The sequence below is a fragment of the Pristis pectinata genome, chromosome 3 (assembly GCF_009764475.1).
Source record: "Pristis pectinata isolate sPriPec2 chromosome 3, sPriPec2.1.pri, whole genome shotgun sequence".
In the NCBI taxonomy this organism is placed as follows: domain Eukaryota; kingdom Metazoa; phylum Chordata; class Chondrichthyes; order Rhinopristiformes; family Pristidae; genus Pristis; species Pristis pectinata.
The window spans coordinates 69,727,226-69,747,808 of record NC_067407.1 but is presented as its reverse complement, the minus strand read 5'-3'; the positions used below and the strand labels follow the sequence as shown (position 1 = coordinate 69,747,808).

General features: G+C 38.1%; 1 protein-coding gene across 1 annotated transcript in view; it reads left to right on the top strand.

Moving 5' to 3' along the window:
* Positions 1 to 16,786, top strand: part of tulp4a (TUB like protein 4a) — a 178,179-nt gene extending 161,393 nt beyond the window's left edge. The window contains 1 exon segment of the mRNA XM_052011964.1: positions 10,191 to 16,786. Coding sequence (XP_051867924.1) covers positions 10,191 to 10,307 — 117 coding nt within the window. The 3' untranslated portion in view covers positions 10,308 to 16,786.
* The last annotated feature ends 3,797 nt before the right edge of the window (positions 16,787 to 20,583 follow it).

Sequence of the window (20,583 nt, the reverse complement as noted above, 5' to 3'; positions counted from 1 at the left end):
TCTCCTTAATTCTACGTAATAACTTATTCTTGAGCTGATACTAAAGATATTGGTATTAGTTTATTATTGCCACTTGTACCGAGATACAGTGAAAAACTTGTCATGCATACCGATCGTACAGGTCAATTCATTACACAGTGCAGTTACATTGAGTTAGTACAGACTGCATTGATGTAGTACATGTAAGAACAATAACAGTACAGAGTAAAGTGTCACAGCTGTAGAGAAAGTGTAGTGCAATAAGGTGCAAGGTCACAACAAGGTAGATCGTGAGGTCATAGTCCATCTCATTGTATAAGGGAACCGTTCAGTAGTCTATCACAGTGAGGTAGAAGCTGTCCTTAAGTCTGGTGCTACGTGCCCTCAGGCTCCTGTATCTTCTACCCAACAGAAGAGGAAGGAAGAGAGAATGTCCCGGGTGCATGGGGTCTTTGATTATGCTGGCTGCTTCACCAAGACAACGAGAGGTAAAGACAGAGTCCAAGGAGGGGAGGCTGGTGTCCGTGATGCTCTGGGCTGTGTCCACAACTCTCTGAAGTTTCTTGTGGTCCTGGGCAGAGCAGTTGCCGTACCAAGCCGTGATACATCCAGATAGGATGCTTTCCATGGTGCGTCGGTAAAAGTTGGTGAGAGTCAAAGGGGACAAACCAAATTTCTTTAGCCTCCTGAGGAAGTAGAGGTGCTGGTGAGCTTTCTTGGCCGTGGCATCTATGTGATTTGACCAGGACAGGCTGTTGGTGATGTTCACTCCCAGGAACTTCTAGTTCTCAACCTCAGCACCGTTGATGTAGACAGGTGCACGTACACCACCCCCTTTCCTGAAGTCAATGACCAGCTCTTTTGTTTTGTTGACATTGAGGGAAAGGTTGTTGTCATGACACCATTCCATTAAGCTCTCTATCTCCTTCCTGTACTCCGACTCATCGCTGTTTGAGATACGGCCTACAACGGTGGTATCATCTGCAAACTTGTAGATGGAGTTAGAGCAGAATCTGGCCACACAGTCATGAGTGTAAAGGGAGTAGAGGGCTGAGGACGCAGTCTTGTAGGGCACCAGTGTTGAGAATAATCGTGCTGGAGGTGTTGCTGCCTATCCTCACTGATTGTGGTCTGTTTGTTAGAAAGTCTCTCTTTACAATATTTTTTATTAATTCCACAAAAAAATACAGAGTACATGCATCAAAAAGAGGATAAAAATACTACTGAATACATTGTGTTAAGTCATACTTGAGATCACAATACTCTAAATTAATAATAACGTGATAGTTAATAAAGAAAAAATTGGAATAATTTTATTATATAAAAAAGTCTACACCCACTACCAAAAAACTGGAGCTGTTTGGTTAAAAAAAAAACAAGGAAGAACCCTTGAGACATAATGCTGTCAGCCAATATTTGTACTTTCGTCACCAAATCAAAGGTTTTGAAAATAATTCAAAAAAAGGTCCCCACAGGGACAGGGTTTGAAAGTCTAAGTTAGATTCAAGAATTGAACAACAGATCTTCTCTAGATTCAGGTATGACATAACATCCTGTAACCATTGAGCATGAGTAGGCGGAGTAACTTCCTTCCATTTAAGCAACACAGCCCTCCTGGCTGTAAGAAAAATAAAAGCCAGAATGTGTAGATCAGAAGCTTCCAAAGTTATATCTTTTTCTCCGACAATCCCAAATAATGCAGTCAAAGGATTAAGTTTAAGATTTATTTTAAAAAGCACAGAAGAAGTTAGAAACACCTCTGTCCAATACTTTTTAAGACTCTGACACGTCCAAAACATGTGAATTAAAGAAGCCTCTCCATTATTGCATTTGTCACAGTAAGGAGATGTATCCGAATGAAAACGGGATAGTTTGTCTTTAGACAAGTGAGCTCTATGGACCACTTTAAATTGAAGGAGAGATGACAGGCGCATAATGACGAAGTATTAACCAATCTAAAAATTTCATTCCAAGTTTCCTCAGAAATTGACATCCGCAAGTCTTGTTCTCAGGCATTTTTAGTTTTATCTAATGGAACCTTACTTATTCCTAATAATCTGTCATAAATATTAGATATTGATCCATCATGAAAACGCTTCAAATTAAAAATCGCATCTAGTAAATTTTTATCAGGACTCATAGGAAAACAATGTTGAGATCGAAGAAAATCTCTAATTTGTAAATATTGGAAAAAATGAGTTTTTGGTAAATTATATTTGGTTGACAATTGTTCAGACGAAGAAAGATTTCCTCCAACAAACAGATCCTGAAAACAAGTGATACCCAATTTGTCCCACTCTTTAAAAACTACATCAGTCATAGAAGGTTTAAAAAAATAATTAGAAAAAATGGCACTAGACAAAGAAAATCTCGATAAGCCAAAATATTTTCTAAATTGTATCCAAATCCTCAAAGCATGTTTAACTACTAAATTATCAGTTAGTTTATTTAATGATAAAGGAAGTGAAGAACAAAGCAGAGAGATAATAGAAAATTTTTTAACAGAGTTACTTCCAAAGAAACCCATACTGGACAAGCCTCTTGATTAATGTAATGTAACCAAAACGTAAGATTTCATATATTGACTGCCCAGTAATATAACCTAAAATTAGGTAAGGCTAAACCTCCATTCTTTTTAACCTTCTGAAGATGAGCCTTATTTAGTCTAGGATGTTTGTTTTTCCATATGTAGGAAGATATAATTGAATCAAGAGAGTCAAAAAAAGGACTTAGGAATAAAAACGGATAGAGCCTGAAATACAGTGGCATGCAAAAGTTTGGGCACCCCGGTCAAAATTTCTGTTACTGTGAATAGCTAAGCAAGTAAAAGATGACCTGACTTCCAAAAGGCATAAAGTTAAAGATGACACATTTCTTTAATATTTTAAGCAAGATTACTTTTTTATTTCCATCTTTTACAGTTTCAAAGTAACAGAAAAGGAAAAGGGCCCGAAGCAAAAGTTTGGGCACCCTGCATGGTCAGTACTTAGTAACACCCCCTTTGGCAAGTATCACAGCTTGTAAATGCTTTCTGTAGCCAGCCAAGAGTCTTTCAATTCTTGTTTTGGGGTTTTCCACTCATTCTTCCTTGCAAAAGTCTTCTAGTTCTGTGAGATTCTTGGGCCGTCTTGCAGTCACTGCTCTTTTGAGGTCTATCCACAGATTTTCGATAATGTTCCAAACACACCTTTACTCATTGCGGCAAAAAAGTTCTATTTTAACTTAATTAGTCCACAGGACTTGTTTCCAAAATGCCTCAGGCTTGTTTAGATGTTCCTTTGCAAACTTCTGACACTGAATTTTGTGGTGAGGATGCAGGAAAGTTTGAAGAAAAAGGGGTGCAGAATTTCATGAAAAGAACACCTCTCCAACTGTTAAGCACAAGGGTGGATCGATCATGCTTTGGGCTTGTGTTGCAGCCAGTGGCACAGGGAACATTTCACTGGTAGAGGGAAGAATGAATTCAATTAAATACCAACAAATTCTGGAAGCAAACATCACACCATCTGTAAAAAAGCTGAAGCTGAAAAGAGGATGGCTTCTACAATAGGATAACGATCCTAAACACACCTCAAAATCCACAATGGACTACCTCAAGAGGCACAAGCTGAAGGTTTTACCATGGACCTCACAGACCCCTGACCTAAACATCATCGAAAATCTGTGGATAGACCTCAAAAGAGCAGTGCATGCAAGACGACCCAAGAATCTCATAGAACTAGAAGCCTTTTGCAAGGAAGAATGGGCAAAAATTCCCCCAAACAAGAATTGAAAGACTCTTAGCTGGCTACAGAAAGCGTTTACAAGCTGTGATACTTGTCAAAGGGGGTGTTACTAAGTACTAACCGTGCAGGGTGCCCAAACTTTTGCTTCGGGCCCTTTTCCTTTTTTGTTATTTTGAAACTGTAAAAGATGGAAATAAAAAAGTAATCTTGCTTAAAATATTAAAGAAATGTGTCATCTTTAACTTTATGCCTTTTGGAAATCAGGTCATCTTTTATTCACTTAGCTATTCACAGTAACAGAAGTTTTGACCAGGGGTGCCCAAACTTTTGCATGCCACTGTAGATATATGAATTTAGGTAGAATATTCATTTTAATAGAATTAATTCAGCCAATCAATGATATAGAGAGGGGTGACCAACGTAATAAAACCCTTTTCACATAATACAGTAAGGTGAGAAAACTTTCTTTAAATAAATGTTTATAGTTTGTAGTAATTGATACACCCAAATAGGTAAAATGATTTCTTACAATTTTAAAAGGAAGATTAATATTGAGTGGTACCAGGTTATTCAAGGGAAAAAGTTCGCTTTTGTGTAAATCCAATTTGTATCCTGAAAACTGACTAAAACAGGAAAGTAGACAAAGCATAGGAGGTAACAAGGTTTCAACATTAGATATAAAAAGTAATAAGTCATCAGCGTATAACAAAACTTCATGGTTAATATCTCTTCTGGAGATACCAGCAATATCTCTAGATTCTTGGAAAGAAATAGCCAAAGGTTCTAAAGCCAAATCAAAGAGCAAAGGGCTCAAAGGGCATCACTATCTGGTTCTACATTGAAGTTTAAAAGGTTTAGAATTTTGAAAGTTAGGAAGAACTCGAGCAGAAGGGGATAAATAATTTAATCCATTGGATCAAATAGGGCCCAAAGTTAAATTTCTCTAAAGTTTTAAATAAGTAATTCCATTCAAGCCGATCAAAGGCCTTCTCAGCATCTAGAGATATCACACATTCCGATATATCCTTAGAGGGAGAATAGGTAATATTTAATAAACGACGAATATTAAAATGAGAATATCGATTTTTAATAAAACCAGTCTGATCATTGGATATAATTGAAGGTAAAATGTTTTCAAATCTACGAGCCAGAACTTTAGATAAAATTTTGACATCCAGATAAGTAATGAAATTGGTCTGTACAAAGCACATTCCGTTGGGTTAGATCATAGATCATGGAAAGTACAGCACAATACAGGCCCTTCAGCCCACAATGCCATGCCGACCCTTACACCTCACCTAAGAATATCTAACCCCTTCCTCCCACATATCCCTCTATTTTAAATTCCTCCAGATGCTGATCTAGCAATCTCTTGAATTTGACCAATGTACCTGCCTCCACCACCACCCCAGGCAGTGCAGTCCATGCCCCGACTTCTCTCTGGGTAAAAAACCTCCCTCTGATATATCCCTTGAACTGCCCACCTATTACTTTAAAGCCATGCCCTCTTGTATTGAGCATTGGTGCCTGGGAAAGAGGTGCTGGCTGTCCACTATCTATTCCTCTTAGCATGCTTTGGATTACTGCTGAAATTAGGATTGAAGAGGAGATTCGATCAATTGTGTAGGAAAGAATAGGTGAAGAGGTGACAAAGCCTGTAGAAAATCCTGAGAAAGGTATGGCAAAAGTTCTGGAGCCAAGTGGTTTAATAGGAAGTATTTAACACTGTCTCTTGGAGATGGAGAACTGAGTCATGAACAAGTGATTAAGAATGCAACAAAAAGAGTAGCTTGTTTAAGACCACAGTTTATATGGTTTTTGGGGCATGCTGTCTACTTAGAAGCACTGACCTTCAGACACAGCATCTGTTATAACAGACCCCCTAGTTAACTCTAGGCCTTCAAACAGGGAGAGTAGGACTGTGAAGAAGCCAATGCAGGGTGAAGGGGCAGAGCAGAGTCTGACAGTCGTTTGGTTTCTAGCTCCCTACAATTGACTGTAATTTCCACAGCAGTGATTTATTTTGGTGGATAATGTCTTTAAGAGTTTAAAACTAAAACAGGAATATACTTAGTTTCTCTCAAAGTAGTTCAGATTTCCATAACACCCAACATGAAAATAGAACCAACATTTTTGTAGCATCTTTCATGACCTCGTCACATCCTTCACAATGGAAAAGCAGTGCTGCTATAATGCAGACAGTCTGTTCTTATTTTTCTTAAGAATGAGTGAAATTGAGGCTTCGTAAAAAGATTGTGGTAACCTACCCAATTTAAAAGAATCCGAGAAAACAGAACATAAATGAGGTAGAAGCAAAGAGGAAAAGGCCTTATAAAATTCTCCAGGAAATCCGTCAGGACCTTGAGACTTTCCAGAGTGTAAAGATCGTACAACCTCGGTGATTTCCTCATATGTAATAGATTGATCCAACTGTTTTCAGTTATCGGTAGAAAGTGTAGGAACATTTAATTGGTCAAAGGAATTATTCATTACAGTGTCATCTTTAGGAAAATTAGAACTATAAAGTTTAGAATAAAATTCTCTAAAAGTATCATTTATTTCTAAAAGATCAGTTGTCCTCTCACCATTGGCTTTACAAATTTCTTTAATTTGCCGTCTAGCTTTAGAGGTTTTTAATTGGTTAGCCAGTAATTTACCTGTTTTATCTCCATGAATATAAAATTGACTTTTATCTTTTAAAAGTTGATTTTCAATTGGATATGTCAAAAGAAGATCATATTTAGTTTTAATTTCAACTCGCCTTTTATATAAAGCCGGATCTGGATCCAAAGCGTATTCTTGATCTAATAGTTTCAACTGATTAACTAGATCGACTCTCTCTCTGTTAACTTTTTTCCTAACGCTTACCATATAGGAAATGATTTGTCCTCTAATAGAGGCTTTAAAAGCGTCCTATACAATAAGACTAGAAATCTCTTCTGACGTATTCTCTTTAAAGAAAAGAGTAATTTGTTTCTCCAGAAATTTTAACAAGTCTTTATCAGATAGCAAAGTTAGGTTAAAACACCAAAATCTGAGGGAGTCCAGGGAGATTTAAAGATAGAAGCATGGGAGCATAATTGAAAGAGCAATAATCACAGGATCTTTATAATCACAGGATCGAACTGATGGAATCATTTGATTATCAATAAAAATATAGTCAATCCTGGAATATGTACAGTGAACATGAGAAAAAAACGAATATTCCTTATCTTCTGGATGTAAAAAGCGCCAGGCATCAATGACACCAGATTTCATTAAAAGTGATTGAAAAAATAAAGCTGATTTATTAGGAGCAGCTGATTTAGTAGATGACCTATCTAGTTTTGAACCTAACCAGCAATTAAAGTCTCTTCCTAACACAAGAGAGTGTAAAGATTCAAATCTGGCAGAAGTGCAAAAAATCGTTCAAAAAATCCTGGGTCATCGGTATTTGGAGCATAAATATCAGCTAATACCATTGGTCTAGTATATTTGAAGAAAAATTTTAAAAAATAAAAAAAACATAGGCATCCAAAGCATTAGTAAGGAGTTATCAAAAATAAAAACAGAAAATGTTCATAGAGAGGAATTCAAAAGCATTCAGTCGTCAGCTTCTAGAAAAAACTGGGCTTCTTCAGGCAACCGAATCCACTTCTCCAAGCCATTTTTCAGTGTAATTCTAAGTCTTGCAGGGTAATGAAGAGACGGTTTGTAACCTTTCTGATAAAGATCCGACATGACCTTTTTAAATTTAACCCATTCCTTCATAACCTTGGGTGAATAATCTTCAACAATTCTCATCTTACAATCTTGGTAATCAATCATTCCTCTTCGATGTGCTTCACGAATTAGAAGCTCCATAGAACCATAACACTACAGCACAGAAAACAGGCCATTCGGCCCTTCTAGTCTGTGCCGAAACGGTATTCCGCTAGTCCCATTTACCTGCACCCAGTCCATAACCCTCCAGATCTCTCCCGTCCATGTATTTATCCAATTTATTTTTAAAACTCAAGAGTGAGTTCGCATTTACTACATCAGATGGCACCCCGTTTCATACTCCCACCACTCTTTGAGTGAAGAAGTTCCCCCTAATGTTCCCCATAAACTTTTGCCCTTTCACCCTAAAGCCATGTCCTCTGGTACTTATCTCTCCTAATCTAAGTGGAAAGAGCCTACTCGTATTAACTCTTTCTATACCTCTCATAATTTTGTAAACCTCTATCAAATCTCCCCTCATTCTTCTGCGCTCCAAGGAATAAAGTCCTAACCTGTTCAGTCTTTCCCTGTAACTCAACTCGTGAAGACCCAGCAACATTCTAGTAAATCTCCTCTGCACTCTTTCAATCTTACAAATATCCTTCCTATAGTTAGGTGACCAAAACTGCACACAATACTCCAAATTTGGCCTCACCAATGTCTTATACAACCTCACCATAACATCCCAACTCCTATACTCAATACTTTGATTTAAGAATGCCAGGATGCCAAATGCCTTCTTTGCAACCCTGTCTACCTACGATACCACTTTCAGGGAATTATGTATCTGAACTCCCAGATCCCTTTGTTCCTCTGCACTCCTCAGTACCCTACCATTTACTGTGTATGTCCTACCTTGATTTGTCCCTCCAAAATGCAACACCTCACACTTGTCTGCATTAAATTCCATCTGCCATTTTCTGGCCCATTCTTCCAGTTGGGTCAGATCCCTCTGCAAGCTTTGAAAGCCTTCCTCGCTGTCCACTACACCTCTAATCTTAGTGTTATCAGCAAACTTGCTGATCCAATTTACCACATTATCATCTAGATCACTGATATAGACAACAAACAACAATGGCCCCAGCACAGATCCCTGAGGCACACCACTAGTCACAGGCCTCCAGTCTGAGAAACAATCATCCACTACCACTCTCTGTCTTCTCCCACACAGCCAATTTCGAATCCAGTTTACAACCTCGCCATGGATACCTAGTGTCCGAACCTTCTGAACTAACCTCCCATGTGGGACCTTGTCAGAGGCCTTACTAAAGTCCATGTAGGCAACATCCACAGCCTTTCCTTCATCTACTTTCTTGGTAACCTCCTCGTAAAACTCTACAAGATTCGTTAAACACTATCTACCACACACAAAGCCATGCTGACTATCCCTAATCAGCCCTTGGCTATCCAAATACTTGTATATCCGATCTCTCAGAACACCTTCCAATAATTTACCCACTACTGATGTCAGGCTCACTGGCCTGTAATTACCTGGTTTACTTTTAGAACCTTTTTTAAACAACAGAACAACATGAGCTATCCTCCAGTCCTCTGGCACCGCACCCGTGGCTAAGGACGTTTTAAATATATCTGCCAGGGCCCCTGCAATTTCTACACTAGTCTCTCTCAATGTCCGAGGAAATATCTTATCAGGCCCGGGGGATTTATCTACCTTTATTCGCTGTAAGGCAATCCTTAATCTCTATATGTTTCATGATACTATTGCCTGTTTCCCTTCCTTCTATATCCACTATGCCAGTTTCCTGAGTAAATACTTATGCAAAAAAACTGTTTAAGATCTCCTTAGTTTGAAAATCATGGAGAGAGATGATAACTGATCTGGGTTTAACTTGCGTAGGGAATTTATACAGTGGTGATCTGTGTGCTTGATCAATCTTAGGCAAAGATTCTAAAATATCAGGAAATAATTGAGTCAAAAGCTTTGCAAAGAATTCCTTTGGTTGATTACGTTCAGACTTTTCTGTTATACCCAGAATTCGGAGATTGCTTCCTCTGCTTCTGTTTTCTAAGTCAGTAACCTTCTGCTTTAATTTTTCATTAGCTTCGACTTGCTTTTTACAAGCTTCTGTAAGTCATCAATTTTCCCATCCTAAACCGAAAGAGATGCTTCATTTACTTTAATTCGTTCGTCATTATCATCCAGGATTTTTTGAATAGAATCAAACTTGGAATTGAGCTGTCGAAGCTGCTTGAAAATAGATTCCAGAGTTACAGGAGGATCATCTTCCTTAGTGGTTTTCATAGCTTTAGCACTCCTTGTATTCAAAATGAGATATAATCACATTTAAATTTGTTACTGAGGATGAAAGAGAAGGATTTCAAACCGGGTTGAAGAGGTTAAATATAGGGGGAGCAGCAGCAAATAGCTGTTACTCCATTAACGGCCAGCAGAGACTCTCTGTTTGTTAGAAAGTCAAGGATCCAGTTATGTTGTACTCTTAAGATATATTGTACTCTTCAGATCACGGGGCCTATGTGTTATAATATATATTTATGAATTTTGCAAATAATAGGCTCTAAGTGATTGCTGAAATGGGAGTGACATCGTGCTGCAAAAATAAGTCTTGAAACTTTTTTATGAAACTGTTCATAAAGAATAAGTCACTAAAGCAGATTTTGAAAGTATTGTACATTTAATTGCTTTGATCTCCTGCAGTAGTTTAAATTAAAATTATTAATGCAGTATTTTCACAATAATATCCTTTTATTTATTTTGTGTTGTAGGTGATGCAGTTTGGAAGGATTGATGGTAATGCGTACATCCTGGATTTTCAGTATCCGTTTTCTGCAGTGCAGGCTTTTGCTGTTGCACTGGCAAATGTCACACAGCGACTGAAATGAATGGGAGGAGCCAAACTGCTTTCTGGATCTGAGGAGCAAAAGATGCCAGGAATGCACCTTGAATGCACTGTGACTGAAATGGTCTGGGTAGCTGTGCACTGCTGCCTTTCACTTTAGAGCATCACAGTTCACCTGTTTAGTCTTGAAGTAACAGGAAGGGTAAAGAGCATGCTTCTCGGATGCAGGCTAGGATAATTGCAGTTCAGAGAGCTTGCTGCTTTGTAGACCTTTGCAGCGGATTACATGCTGCACCTTGCTTATCCGAATAACCCAGTAGAATAAGTTTACCTGTTGACTAGACTGCCTTATATTATGGTGTTTTTGTTTCTTGCAACAATTACAGAAATTTACTTTCTCTGCAGTTTTTAATAACACTAATAATACTTGAATAATAAGGATTCTTGGCACCGGAATGAGAAGGTATGGTATTAATAGGTAGCTAGGGTTGTGTCAATAATTTTAAGCACTGGAAACAGCAATTTAAGGAGCTTATAAATTAAAATGACAAGACAGTCTTTAAAACAGTGTTTTGGGACAGTTTGTTTTAATATTCATTGCTTTGAAATTAATATTTTGTGTTTTGTTAAGCTATTCTAGTGGTAACTATCAAAAAACAAGTAATTGAGTTGGACATATTGATACTTTGTCAGCAACTTTTAAACTTTACAAAATAATTTTTATTTCTAGTGACAATGAGTTGCACATGTATCCTTAATAGCGGATTGCTTTCCCAATTGACAAGCAACCCACCATTTGAGGGTATATCTGTAAAGTAGGGGGACCGAATGCACCTAAACTTGCATGGTACTTTTACAGAATGCTGGCCTGTAGTAAACTTTTCTATAAATATTTTGGTTGCGTAGCTTGTTATGTGAGGTTTGGTTTAGACAGTGACACAGGTGTTGGGGGTGGGGTGAGTTATTGTTACAAGCTGTCGTATTTGTTGTCTTAAGGTTAGGAAAACTTGAAGATGGTTAAAGTTTAATGCAATGTAAATTCATGAATACTTTAAACTTAGATTTGGAATATAACTTTCAGCCACCATAATGAGTTCCAATTCAAACACACATGCTTAAGAATACTAAGGTTTATAAAAACCTGAGAATCAAAGATTTTGTTGTACTTATTCAACTTCATATTTCCCATTAATAATTGTATTTTTATGTAGTGGCAGTAGTTCCTTGTATTACGCAGACTTTTGTAGCACAAAAACAGGTTATTCAACCCAATAGGTCTCTGCCAGTGTTGATGCTTCATATAAGCTATTTCTCATCTTTCTCACCCGTCTCATCATCTCCTCTGATCCCCTCCCCCATGTTGTTTGTCTAGCTTCTCCTTAAACGAATCATTCCATGGAGTGGTGAATTCCAATTTCCTACCATTACCAGAGCAAAAATGTTTCCCTTGAATCCCTTCATGGTTTTCCTTGTGTTTCTGGCCCCATGGGAAGAAGTGTTCTCCTTGCATCCTCAGCTTTTAAAGATATCTGTCAGGTCACCCTTTGGGTCTGCTATCACCTTTATTACTTAAGGAAAAATTGCTGCTTTCGACTTCTTGTAACACAGATACTAAAATTGTGTTTAGTATTCTAACCAAGGTTATGCATCTTAGTGTAACTTCTCTGCTCTTGAATTTGGCTCCACCAAAATGAGACCCAGTGCCATGTTTACACTTTTTAGTTGCTTTAATGATTTGCAAACCTGCACCCTGAGATTCCTTTGTGCTTCTGCCCTAAATAGATCCTTGTTTTCCACAGAATACATGGATTCTTTAAATGAATCAAAATGATGCATCTCATATTTAACGATATTGAAAGATATTTTCCATTTGCATGTGCATTTAGCAACGCAATTGTCACAATCTTTCTCCATATTAACAACACCACCTAATTTGGTATTGCATACAAAAAATGATATTGTACTTCGAATTCACAGATTGTTTATATAAATGGTGATTGACAGTGGCCCTAAGGCTGATCACTGTGGAACATCATTTCCCATCTTTTGGCAATCTGAGTTACTGATTTTACCTTTTTTCTGTTTTTGTAGTTAGTTTCGGTAAATTAACTTAAATAAGTGTCATTTAATTAACAGGTTACTTGAGGAGGAAAACTCTCCCTATATCACCTTGTTCAGATACAAATGTCTTTCCTCCCTCAGCTGCTATCATCACCCTCATTGTTTGGCAGCTCAAAGAATCATCCTGAAACATGAAATAATTTACAAGTGTTGCATTCTGACCCTGGGTCATATTGAAGCTTTGGGTTGGTCTGTCCTTTGTACTCCAAAACAGCTTTATTAAAGTTTTAATATTCACCACTTCCTTCAGTGCAAAAAGTGTAAGAATGCACAGAGATGTGCAGAACTTGTATATTCTGTTTAAACAGGATTGTGTTTTGGGGGTTGAAAGGTTGGACACTTTGCACTTTGTCGCCGGAACGATTCATGTTCAGAAACCTAGGGGGAACTGCAATGTTTTAATAATCCTGATGAACTTCATTGCTTTTTCTTCTCTGCACTGGTTCACTTATTTCGAACGGGGGACAATATCCGTCATCAGTAAGAAGAGGAAAAATAAAGATGTTACTAATTCATCATTATCATATTATTAATAATGTTGATGCATCCACATAACAGAATCCTTGGCTATTGATTTGTACAAGCAAGTGGTAACAAGTATTTCATGAAGTTTTGATTTTGGTAAGTGTGACCTTCGTAACTAGCAGCAGTGGAGCTGTTCAAAATTATACCATACTTTTAACTGTAGAGATAAGATTATAATCTGCACTCACTGTTATTTTGCTCTGATGCAATTCATCATGATAAATTTCACTGTCCCTCAGTGAAAATCTCAAAGCAAATCGACCACAAGGAGCCTTCTAGTATTGTGAAAATCAAAAACTGCAAATGCTGCAAATCTAAAAAGCTGAAAACACTCAGCAGGTCAGGCAGCATCTGTGGAGAGAGGAACAGAGTTAACGTCTTATTCTGGTGTTAAGTGTGTTGTTGTGCTTGCCATTGGCAGGAAACAGGAGCAATAAGCATAACTATCTCACCAACTGTGCGCATCACAGAAGTAGTGGATGGGTGGTGTGATTGGAGGCAGCAATATGAGGTTATGCTTCAATTTGATCCTTGGAGGTACTCTAGGCTCAATGCTGAGAGTGATGGATCTTCGGAATTTTCTATTGAAGAGGCTCGATTGCTGAGTACATTTACGATGTACATCAATAGCTTGTTGGTATCAAGGGTTATGGGTTTAGTGCAGCAAAGTGACACAGAGGTAAAAGATCAGCTATGATCTCATTCAATGGCAAAACAGGAGCCATGTGTATCAGTGCTATGCCGAAAGGAAGACATTTGTGTTGATTAGTGCCATCACTATTTTCACGCTGAACTTTCTTTAAAATGTGGAGATTTGTTCAACATCAAAATGGCTCAGTCTGAATGCAAGTAGCCAATGTTAAAATGGCTGGAACGTGTAGGGTGAAGTAAAGCTTTACATTTAAAGACAAGCTAATATTCTTTTTGTACTCAGTGTTGTTATGGTTATTATGAAAGATGTTTCCTGTCAGAAAGTAGCTTTTTGGTAGAGATACCTCCTTGACCTAACTTTATAATTGTCATTTACTGTAAAGTTATCCAGATCCTTGGCATTTAGCAAAAATGTAAGTATATATATTTTTAACAACCTTTTGGTATCAAATATCAGGATAACAGGAACATAAACCTGCTATTTGTAGTTTAACGTGGTAATGCTACTTTTTTGGATGTAAACATCCACATTCAGCTTACACCAAAAAAAACACAAGCATTAAAATATGCACCTGGTCTGTTGTAAGTCTTTGCTCCATTTACTGTGTTTCATTCTGTATTGAGAAATAAATATTCTATGACAGGAAATATAGAATATAAATACTATGTATTGCTAAGAAATTTTACATTTTTTCATTTCATTTAGTTGTCTTTTACCCAAGAAAATTTATAAACTTCACTGAATCCATGAAAAATCTTTTTTTAGATTATAGTTTAAATTAGAAATCACAACAACCCAAAGTTCAGAATAGTGGTGGCATAACCTAAAATTAATTTGGATGATTTTTGAAGGAATATAAATAGGCTTTGGGTGGGGGTGAGGTAGCTACTGTGCACAAACATATTTGCTGTAAATGAGAACCTAGGCTAAGTTAATTAGTGATAGGGTCTTAAATACTGTCAAGTAGCATTTCCAGCTAGTTTTTTTTTAACTGTAAGTTATGGGAAATTTGTTACTTTAAATTCAGAGGTGCAATGAAGAACAAATATTTTGCATTTGCTGCACGTCACTCATCTTTCATCTAGAAAATCTGTAAAGCTCAGCCTGATGATATGGAATATTTTCCAAGCATTTGTATTGAGTTCTGCGCAAATCTGCAACCAGAGATTTAAAGTTCAATGAGAAGATCATCAAAATCTACGCAGTTTTGTATTTTGAAACCATAACTAGAGCAGTGAAATTTTAATATATGATTATTTAAATAAAAAAGAAACATCTTCAGATACAGAAAAACTGAGTATTTTATAAGTAACCTGAATAATGTTTGCAAAAGTGGGCTTACTCGACGGGCGATTGGGTGACTGTGGTTTGGGTTGATGGTTCTTTTTAAAAATTCTTTGTTATTTCAGGGCTAGCACAAAGATTTTGAATTTATGCACTAAAATGAATATCAGGACAGTGCTGCTGGAACTTTTATATCTACTCTACAGTTTAAGCGCACATTTTCACACAAAATGTCTCAATGTTTTTGAACAACACAATGATTTGGATACCATGGTTCAAGTAATGCATTTTTTCATGTTTAAAAAAAATTGCACCTCCATCTTCAAGCTGAATGATGTATTCTCTGTGCTAATGGACACTGGACGCTGTGGCAAGTTAGGATTGAAATGCAAGGGCCTGGCCACAAAAACGTACACCATAGCAATTAAAATAAGTGGATAATAAAATAGAAGCTACTGGGTTTGCTTTCAGGTGATACATGATGATTATGATGTTTTGTGATGTTTTTCATTAGTTACTAACAACAGTTAACATACCCTCTGTAGTGTTATGCTATAGAAAATCTTTTTTTCCAACTATATGTACAAGGCTGTGTAAAAAAAAGTCTTTTGGCTCCAGTTAATCTGGATTTTAAAACTATCAAATTAAACTTAACTTTTAAAATTCTAATATAAGTAAAAAGATTTTAAGAACAATGCACTCCAACACTGCAACTTCAAAAAATATTTCGAGTAAGACCAAATAAGTTAATTTAGTAGTTTGGCATAAGTCTTTCTTTGATGGTTTTAAATGTGTTGATTAAGCCTAATGAAATGTTGGTTCTACATTGCACAGATTTCTGTGTACTGCATTGATGGGTTATTTCCTTTTACTTAGGTGTGCAATACCTTTAAACCTACTTTATTTTCTCATTTAAATACACAATGCATAACATTGTTATAAATAGGAACTTTAGTTTGCTTTAGTGGTTTATGGGATTTTTTACATTATTATTGGTGGATTTTATAAACAGTTTCTGTATTTAATTATTTATAAAGAATGTTTATGTAACTAATGTTGGTTAGAAATTTTGGGTATTCTTTAAATTTGTTATTGTTGATGCTTTGTTTAATATTAGCATTAAGGGTTATGTGCTACAAAGGTGTAGAATGCATTTGCATTCCTAGGGAAGTTATTACTGATTATGTAGTATGTTAGAATTGCACAGATTGACTGTAATATTTGTATGGGTCTTAATATTTCTATTTGTTTTCTTTCGCTTTTCTGTCCTGCCATCACTTTATTGTCCAGCTTTCCAACAAAGTGGTTTGTTGCAGAATAATGACCTTTCACCTTTGCATCTGGTCAGTTTCTTTGAGAAACTATTATCAGTATTTCTGATTATTATATATTGATTTAGAAAGCTTTTGAGACTTGGCTTTCGCAGTGCAGTCTTTGTGTAGCTTGTCTCAAAGGTTTTTTAAAAGGCATTGCTGGGAATAAAAGCTGCAAACCAGAGTTGTCAAGTACTGTACCCTTAAAATTTTCTTTCTTAAACCCATGTGCTAATATTCCAATTTTTATTATGAAACTGCACCTATTAATGTAGAACTTGACTGAATATTGCCCAGTTATTAAAAATTAACCTGTGATACAATGCAGTTGTTTAAAATCTGTCATGCACAGACTCCTGCTCCAACTGTGGGCCACCTTTGTACTAATTTTATAAGGTACTGCATTAGCAGATACAATAAACTGCCCTCATTTTTTTTTTAATTGAATTCTGTAAGCATTAAAATGTTTGATTGTGGCTTACTAATTAAATTTGCAGACTTGGATGTAACTGTTTCCATTGCTGGTTTTGTAAAAACTAGTTGTATTTCATAAATCTCCCTTGTGTGCACGTTATATTTTTGTTATTTTCTCCAAAGACCCTCTGTAAGGATCCAACAGATGAATAAATGGTGTGTTTCTAACAGATTTATTTTTTAAGCTGGTTGAGTGATATCTTTGTATAATCCATCTGTAATAATCAGTTCTTTCAGACTCTTTCTTAATCCACAATAATAATCAGAATGGGGGACCTTTTAATGTTAGTCTTCAGCCTATTCTATTCATTGCATAGCCCAGAGCTCTCGATAAAGCAAAGGCTACAGAACCAGACAACATGCCAGCTTGTGCTGCAGCTCTGACCAAGCAGTTAGTCCTGGCATCTATCCACAAATGTCAACTGTTCCTTGGAAATGTCCTGTTTACAGATCCAATCTGCCGATTACTGTCCAAAGAGTACTCAATCATCAGCAAAGTGATGCAAGCAGCATGTACTCTCCAATAACCTATTCATCAACACCCAGTTTGGAGTTCATCAGAACCACTCAGCTCCAGACTCATCAGAGTCTTGGTTTAAAGTGTGAACCAAAGAGCCAAATTCCAAGGTTAGGTCAGAGTGACTGCCTTTGTTGTCAGGCAAACTTGATTGCGTGTGGCAATGGGGAGCCCTGGTAAAACTGAATTCAATGGACCTCAAGGGATATCAAAGGGAGATGGTTGTGATGTCGGAGGTCAGTCATCCCAGTGTTATAAAGTAATAAGTGAGGATGTTTGCTGATTGCACAACATAGATAGAACATTGAACAATTACAGCATAATTCAGGCCCTTTGGCCCACAAAGCTGTGCCGAACATGTCCCTACCCTAGAAATTACTAGGCTTACCCATAGCCCTCTATTTTATTCAGCTCCATGTACCGATCTAACAGTCTCTTGAAAGACCCTAACGTATCAGCCTCCACTACAGCCCATTCCATGCACTCACCACTCTGAGTAAAAAACTTATCCCTGACATCTCCTCTATATCTACTCCCCAGCACCTTAAACCTATGTCCTCTTGTGGCCATCATTTCAGCCCTGGGGAAAAGCCTCTGACTATCTACACTATCAATACCTCTCATCATCTTATACACCTCTATCAGGTCCCCCCCATCCTCCGTCTCTCCAAGGAGAAAAGGCCGAGTTCCCTCAGCCTGCTTTCATAAGGCATGCTCCGCATCCCAGGAAGCATCCTTGTAAATCTCCTCTCTATGGCTTCCACATCTTTCCTGTAGTGAGGCAACCAGAACTGAGCACAGTACTCCAGGTGGGGTCTGACCAGGCACCTATATAGCTGCAACAATACCTCACGGCTCCTAAATTCAATTCCACAACTGAATGGGTCATGCAAATTTAATTCCATGGGTCGGCACAACATCCACAAGATGTTGTGCCGACCCATATAAGCCAACCCCACAATCAATCTAACCCTTCCCTCCTGCACAGCTCATAACCCTCCATTTTTCTTACATCCATGTGCCTATCCTAGAATCTCTAAAGTGTTCCTATTGTATCAGCCTCTACCCCCGGCAGTGTGTTCCAGGCACCCACCACTCTCTGCGTAGAGAAAACTACCTCTAACATATCCCCTAAACTTTCCTCCTCTAACCTTAAACTGATGCCCTCTGGTATTGGTCATTGCCACCCTGGGGAAAAGGTGCTGGCTGTCCACTTTATCTATGCCCCTCATAATCTTATACACGTCTATCGTTGCTTCTCATCATGTGCTGCTCCAAAGCAAAAACCCCTAGTTCGCTCAACCTTTCCTCATAAGGCATGTTCTCTAATCCAGGCAGCATCCTGGTAAATCTCCTCTACACCTTCTCTAAAGCTTCCACATCCTTCCTAGAATGAGGTGACCAGAAATGAACATAATACTCTTAAGTGTAGTCTAACCAGAATTTTATAAAGCTCTTGAATTCAATCCCCTGACTAATGAAGGCCAGCACACCATAATGAAGATCACCTTAAACACCCTATCAACTTGCACAGCGACTTTGAGGGATCCATGGACTTGGACCCCAAGATCCCTTTGTTCCTCCACACAGCTAAGAATCCTGCCATTAACCTTGTACTCTGCCTTAAAGTTCAATCTTCCAAAGTGTACACTTCACATTTTTCCTGATTGAACTCCATCTGCCACTTCTTCGCCCAACTCTGCATCCTGTCTATATCCTGTTGTAAACTACAGCAACCTTCTACACTATCCACAACCCCTCTAACCTTCATGTCATCTGCCAACTTACTAACCCATCCCTCTACTTCCTCATCCAAGTCATTTATAAAAATCACAAAAAGCAGGGGTCCCAGAACAGATCCCTGCAGAACACCACTAGTCACCAACCTCCAGGGAGAATATTCTCCATCTACTACCTCCCTCTGCCTTCTGTGGGCAAGCCAATTCTGAATCTCATGCCTCATGACTTTCTGGATAAGCCTACCAAAGCCATACTATACCCACCGCTCTACCTTCATCGATTTGTTTTGCCACCAACTCAAAAATACTCAATTAGGCTCGTGAGGCATGACCTGCCCCTCACAAAGCCATGCTGACTAACCCTAATAAGATTATGCTTCTCCAAATGCTTGTAAATCCTGTCCCTAAGAATTATCTCCAATAGTTTGCCCACCACTGATGTAAGATTCACTGGTCTATAATTCACAGGATTATCTCTTACCTTTCTTGAACAAGGGAACACATTTGCCATCATCCAATCCTCTGGTACCAGTCCTGTGGCCAGGGAGGATGTGCATATCATCGTTACCACCCTAGTAATCTCTATCCTCGCTTCCCATAGTAACCTGGGGTCCAGCCCTGGAGATTTCTCTATCCCAATATTTTTCAGAAGCTCCAACACTACGTCTTTCTTAACCCCACCAAGCTCCAGCACATTAGAACCATAGAACACTGCAGCACAGAAAACAGTTATTTGGCTAGTCCCATTTACCTGCACCCAGTCCATAACCCTCCAGACCTCTCCCGTCCATGTATCTATCCAAGTTATTCTTAAAACTCAAGAGTGAGCCCACATTTACTACTTCAGATGGCAGCCCGTTCCATACTCCCACCACTCTTTGAGTGAAGAGGTTCCCCCTAATGTTCCCCCTAAACTTTTCCCCTTTCACCCTAAAGCTATGTGGTCTCGTACTTATCTCTCCTAATCTAGGTGGAAAGAGCCTACTCATATTAACTCTGTATACACCCCTCATAATTTTGTAAACCTCTATCAAATCTCCCCTCATTCTTCTGCGCTCCAAGGAATAAAGTCCTAACCTGTTCAATCTTTCCCTGTAACTCAACTCCTGAAGACCCAGCAACATTCTAGTAAATCTCCTCTGCACTCTTTCAATCTTACAAATATCCTTCCTATAGTTAGGTGACCAAAACTGCACACAATACTCCAAATTTGGCCTCACCAATGTCTTATACAACCTCACCGTAACATCCCAACTCCTATACTCAATACTTTGATTTATGAATGCCAGGATGCCAAAAGCCTTCTTTACAACCCTGTCTACCTGCGTCGCCACTTTCAGAGAATTATGTATCTGAACTCCCAGATCCCCTTGTTCCTCTGCCATCCTCAGTGCCCTACCATTTACTGTGTATGTCCTACCTTGATTTGTCCTTCCAAAATGCAACACCTCACACTTGTCTGCATTAAATTCCATCTACCATTTTCTGGCCCATTCTTCCAGTTGGGTCAGATCCCTCTGCAAGCTTTGAAAGCCTTCCCTGCTGTCCACTACACCTCCAATCTTAGTATCACCAGCAAACTTGCTGATCCAATTTACCACATTATCATCTAGATCACTGATATAGACAACAAACAACAATAGCCCCAGCACAGATCCCTGAGGCACACCACTAGTCACAGGCCTCCAGTCTGA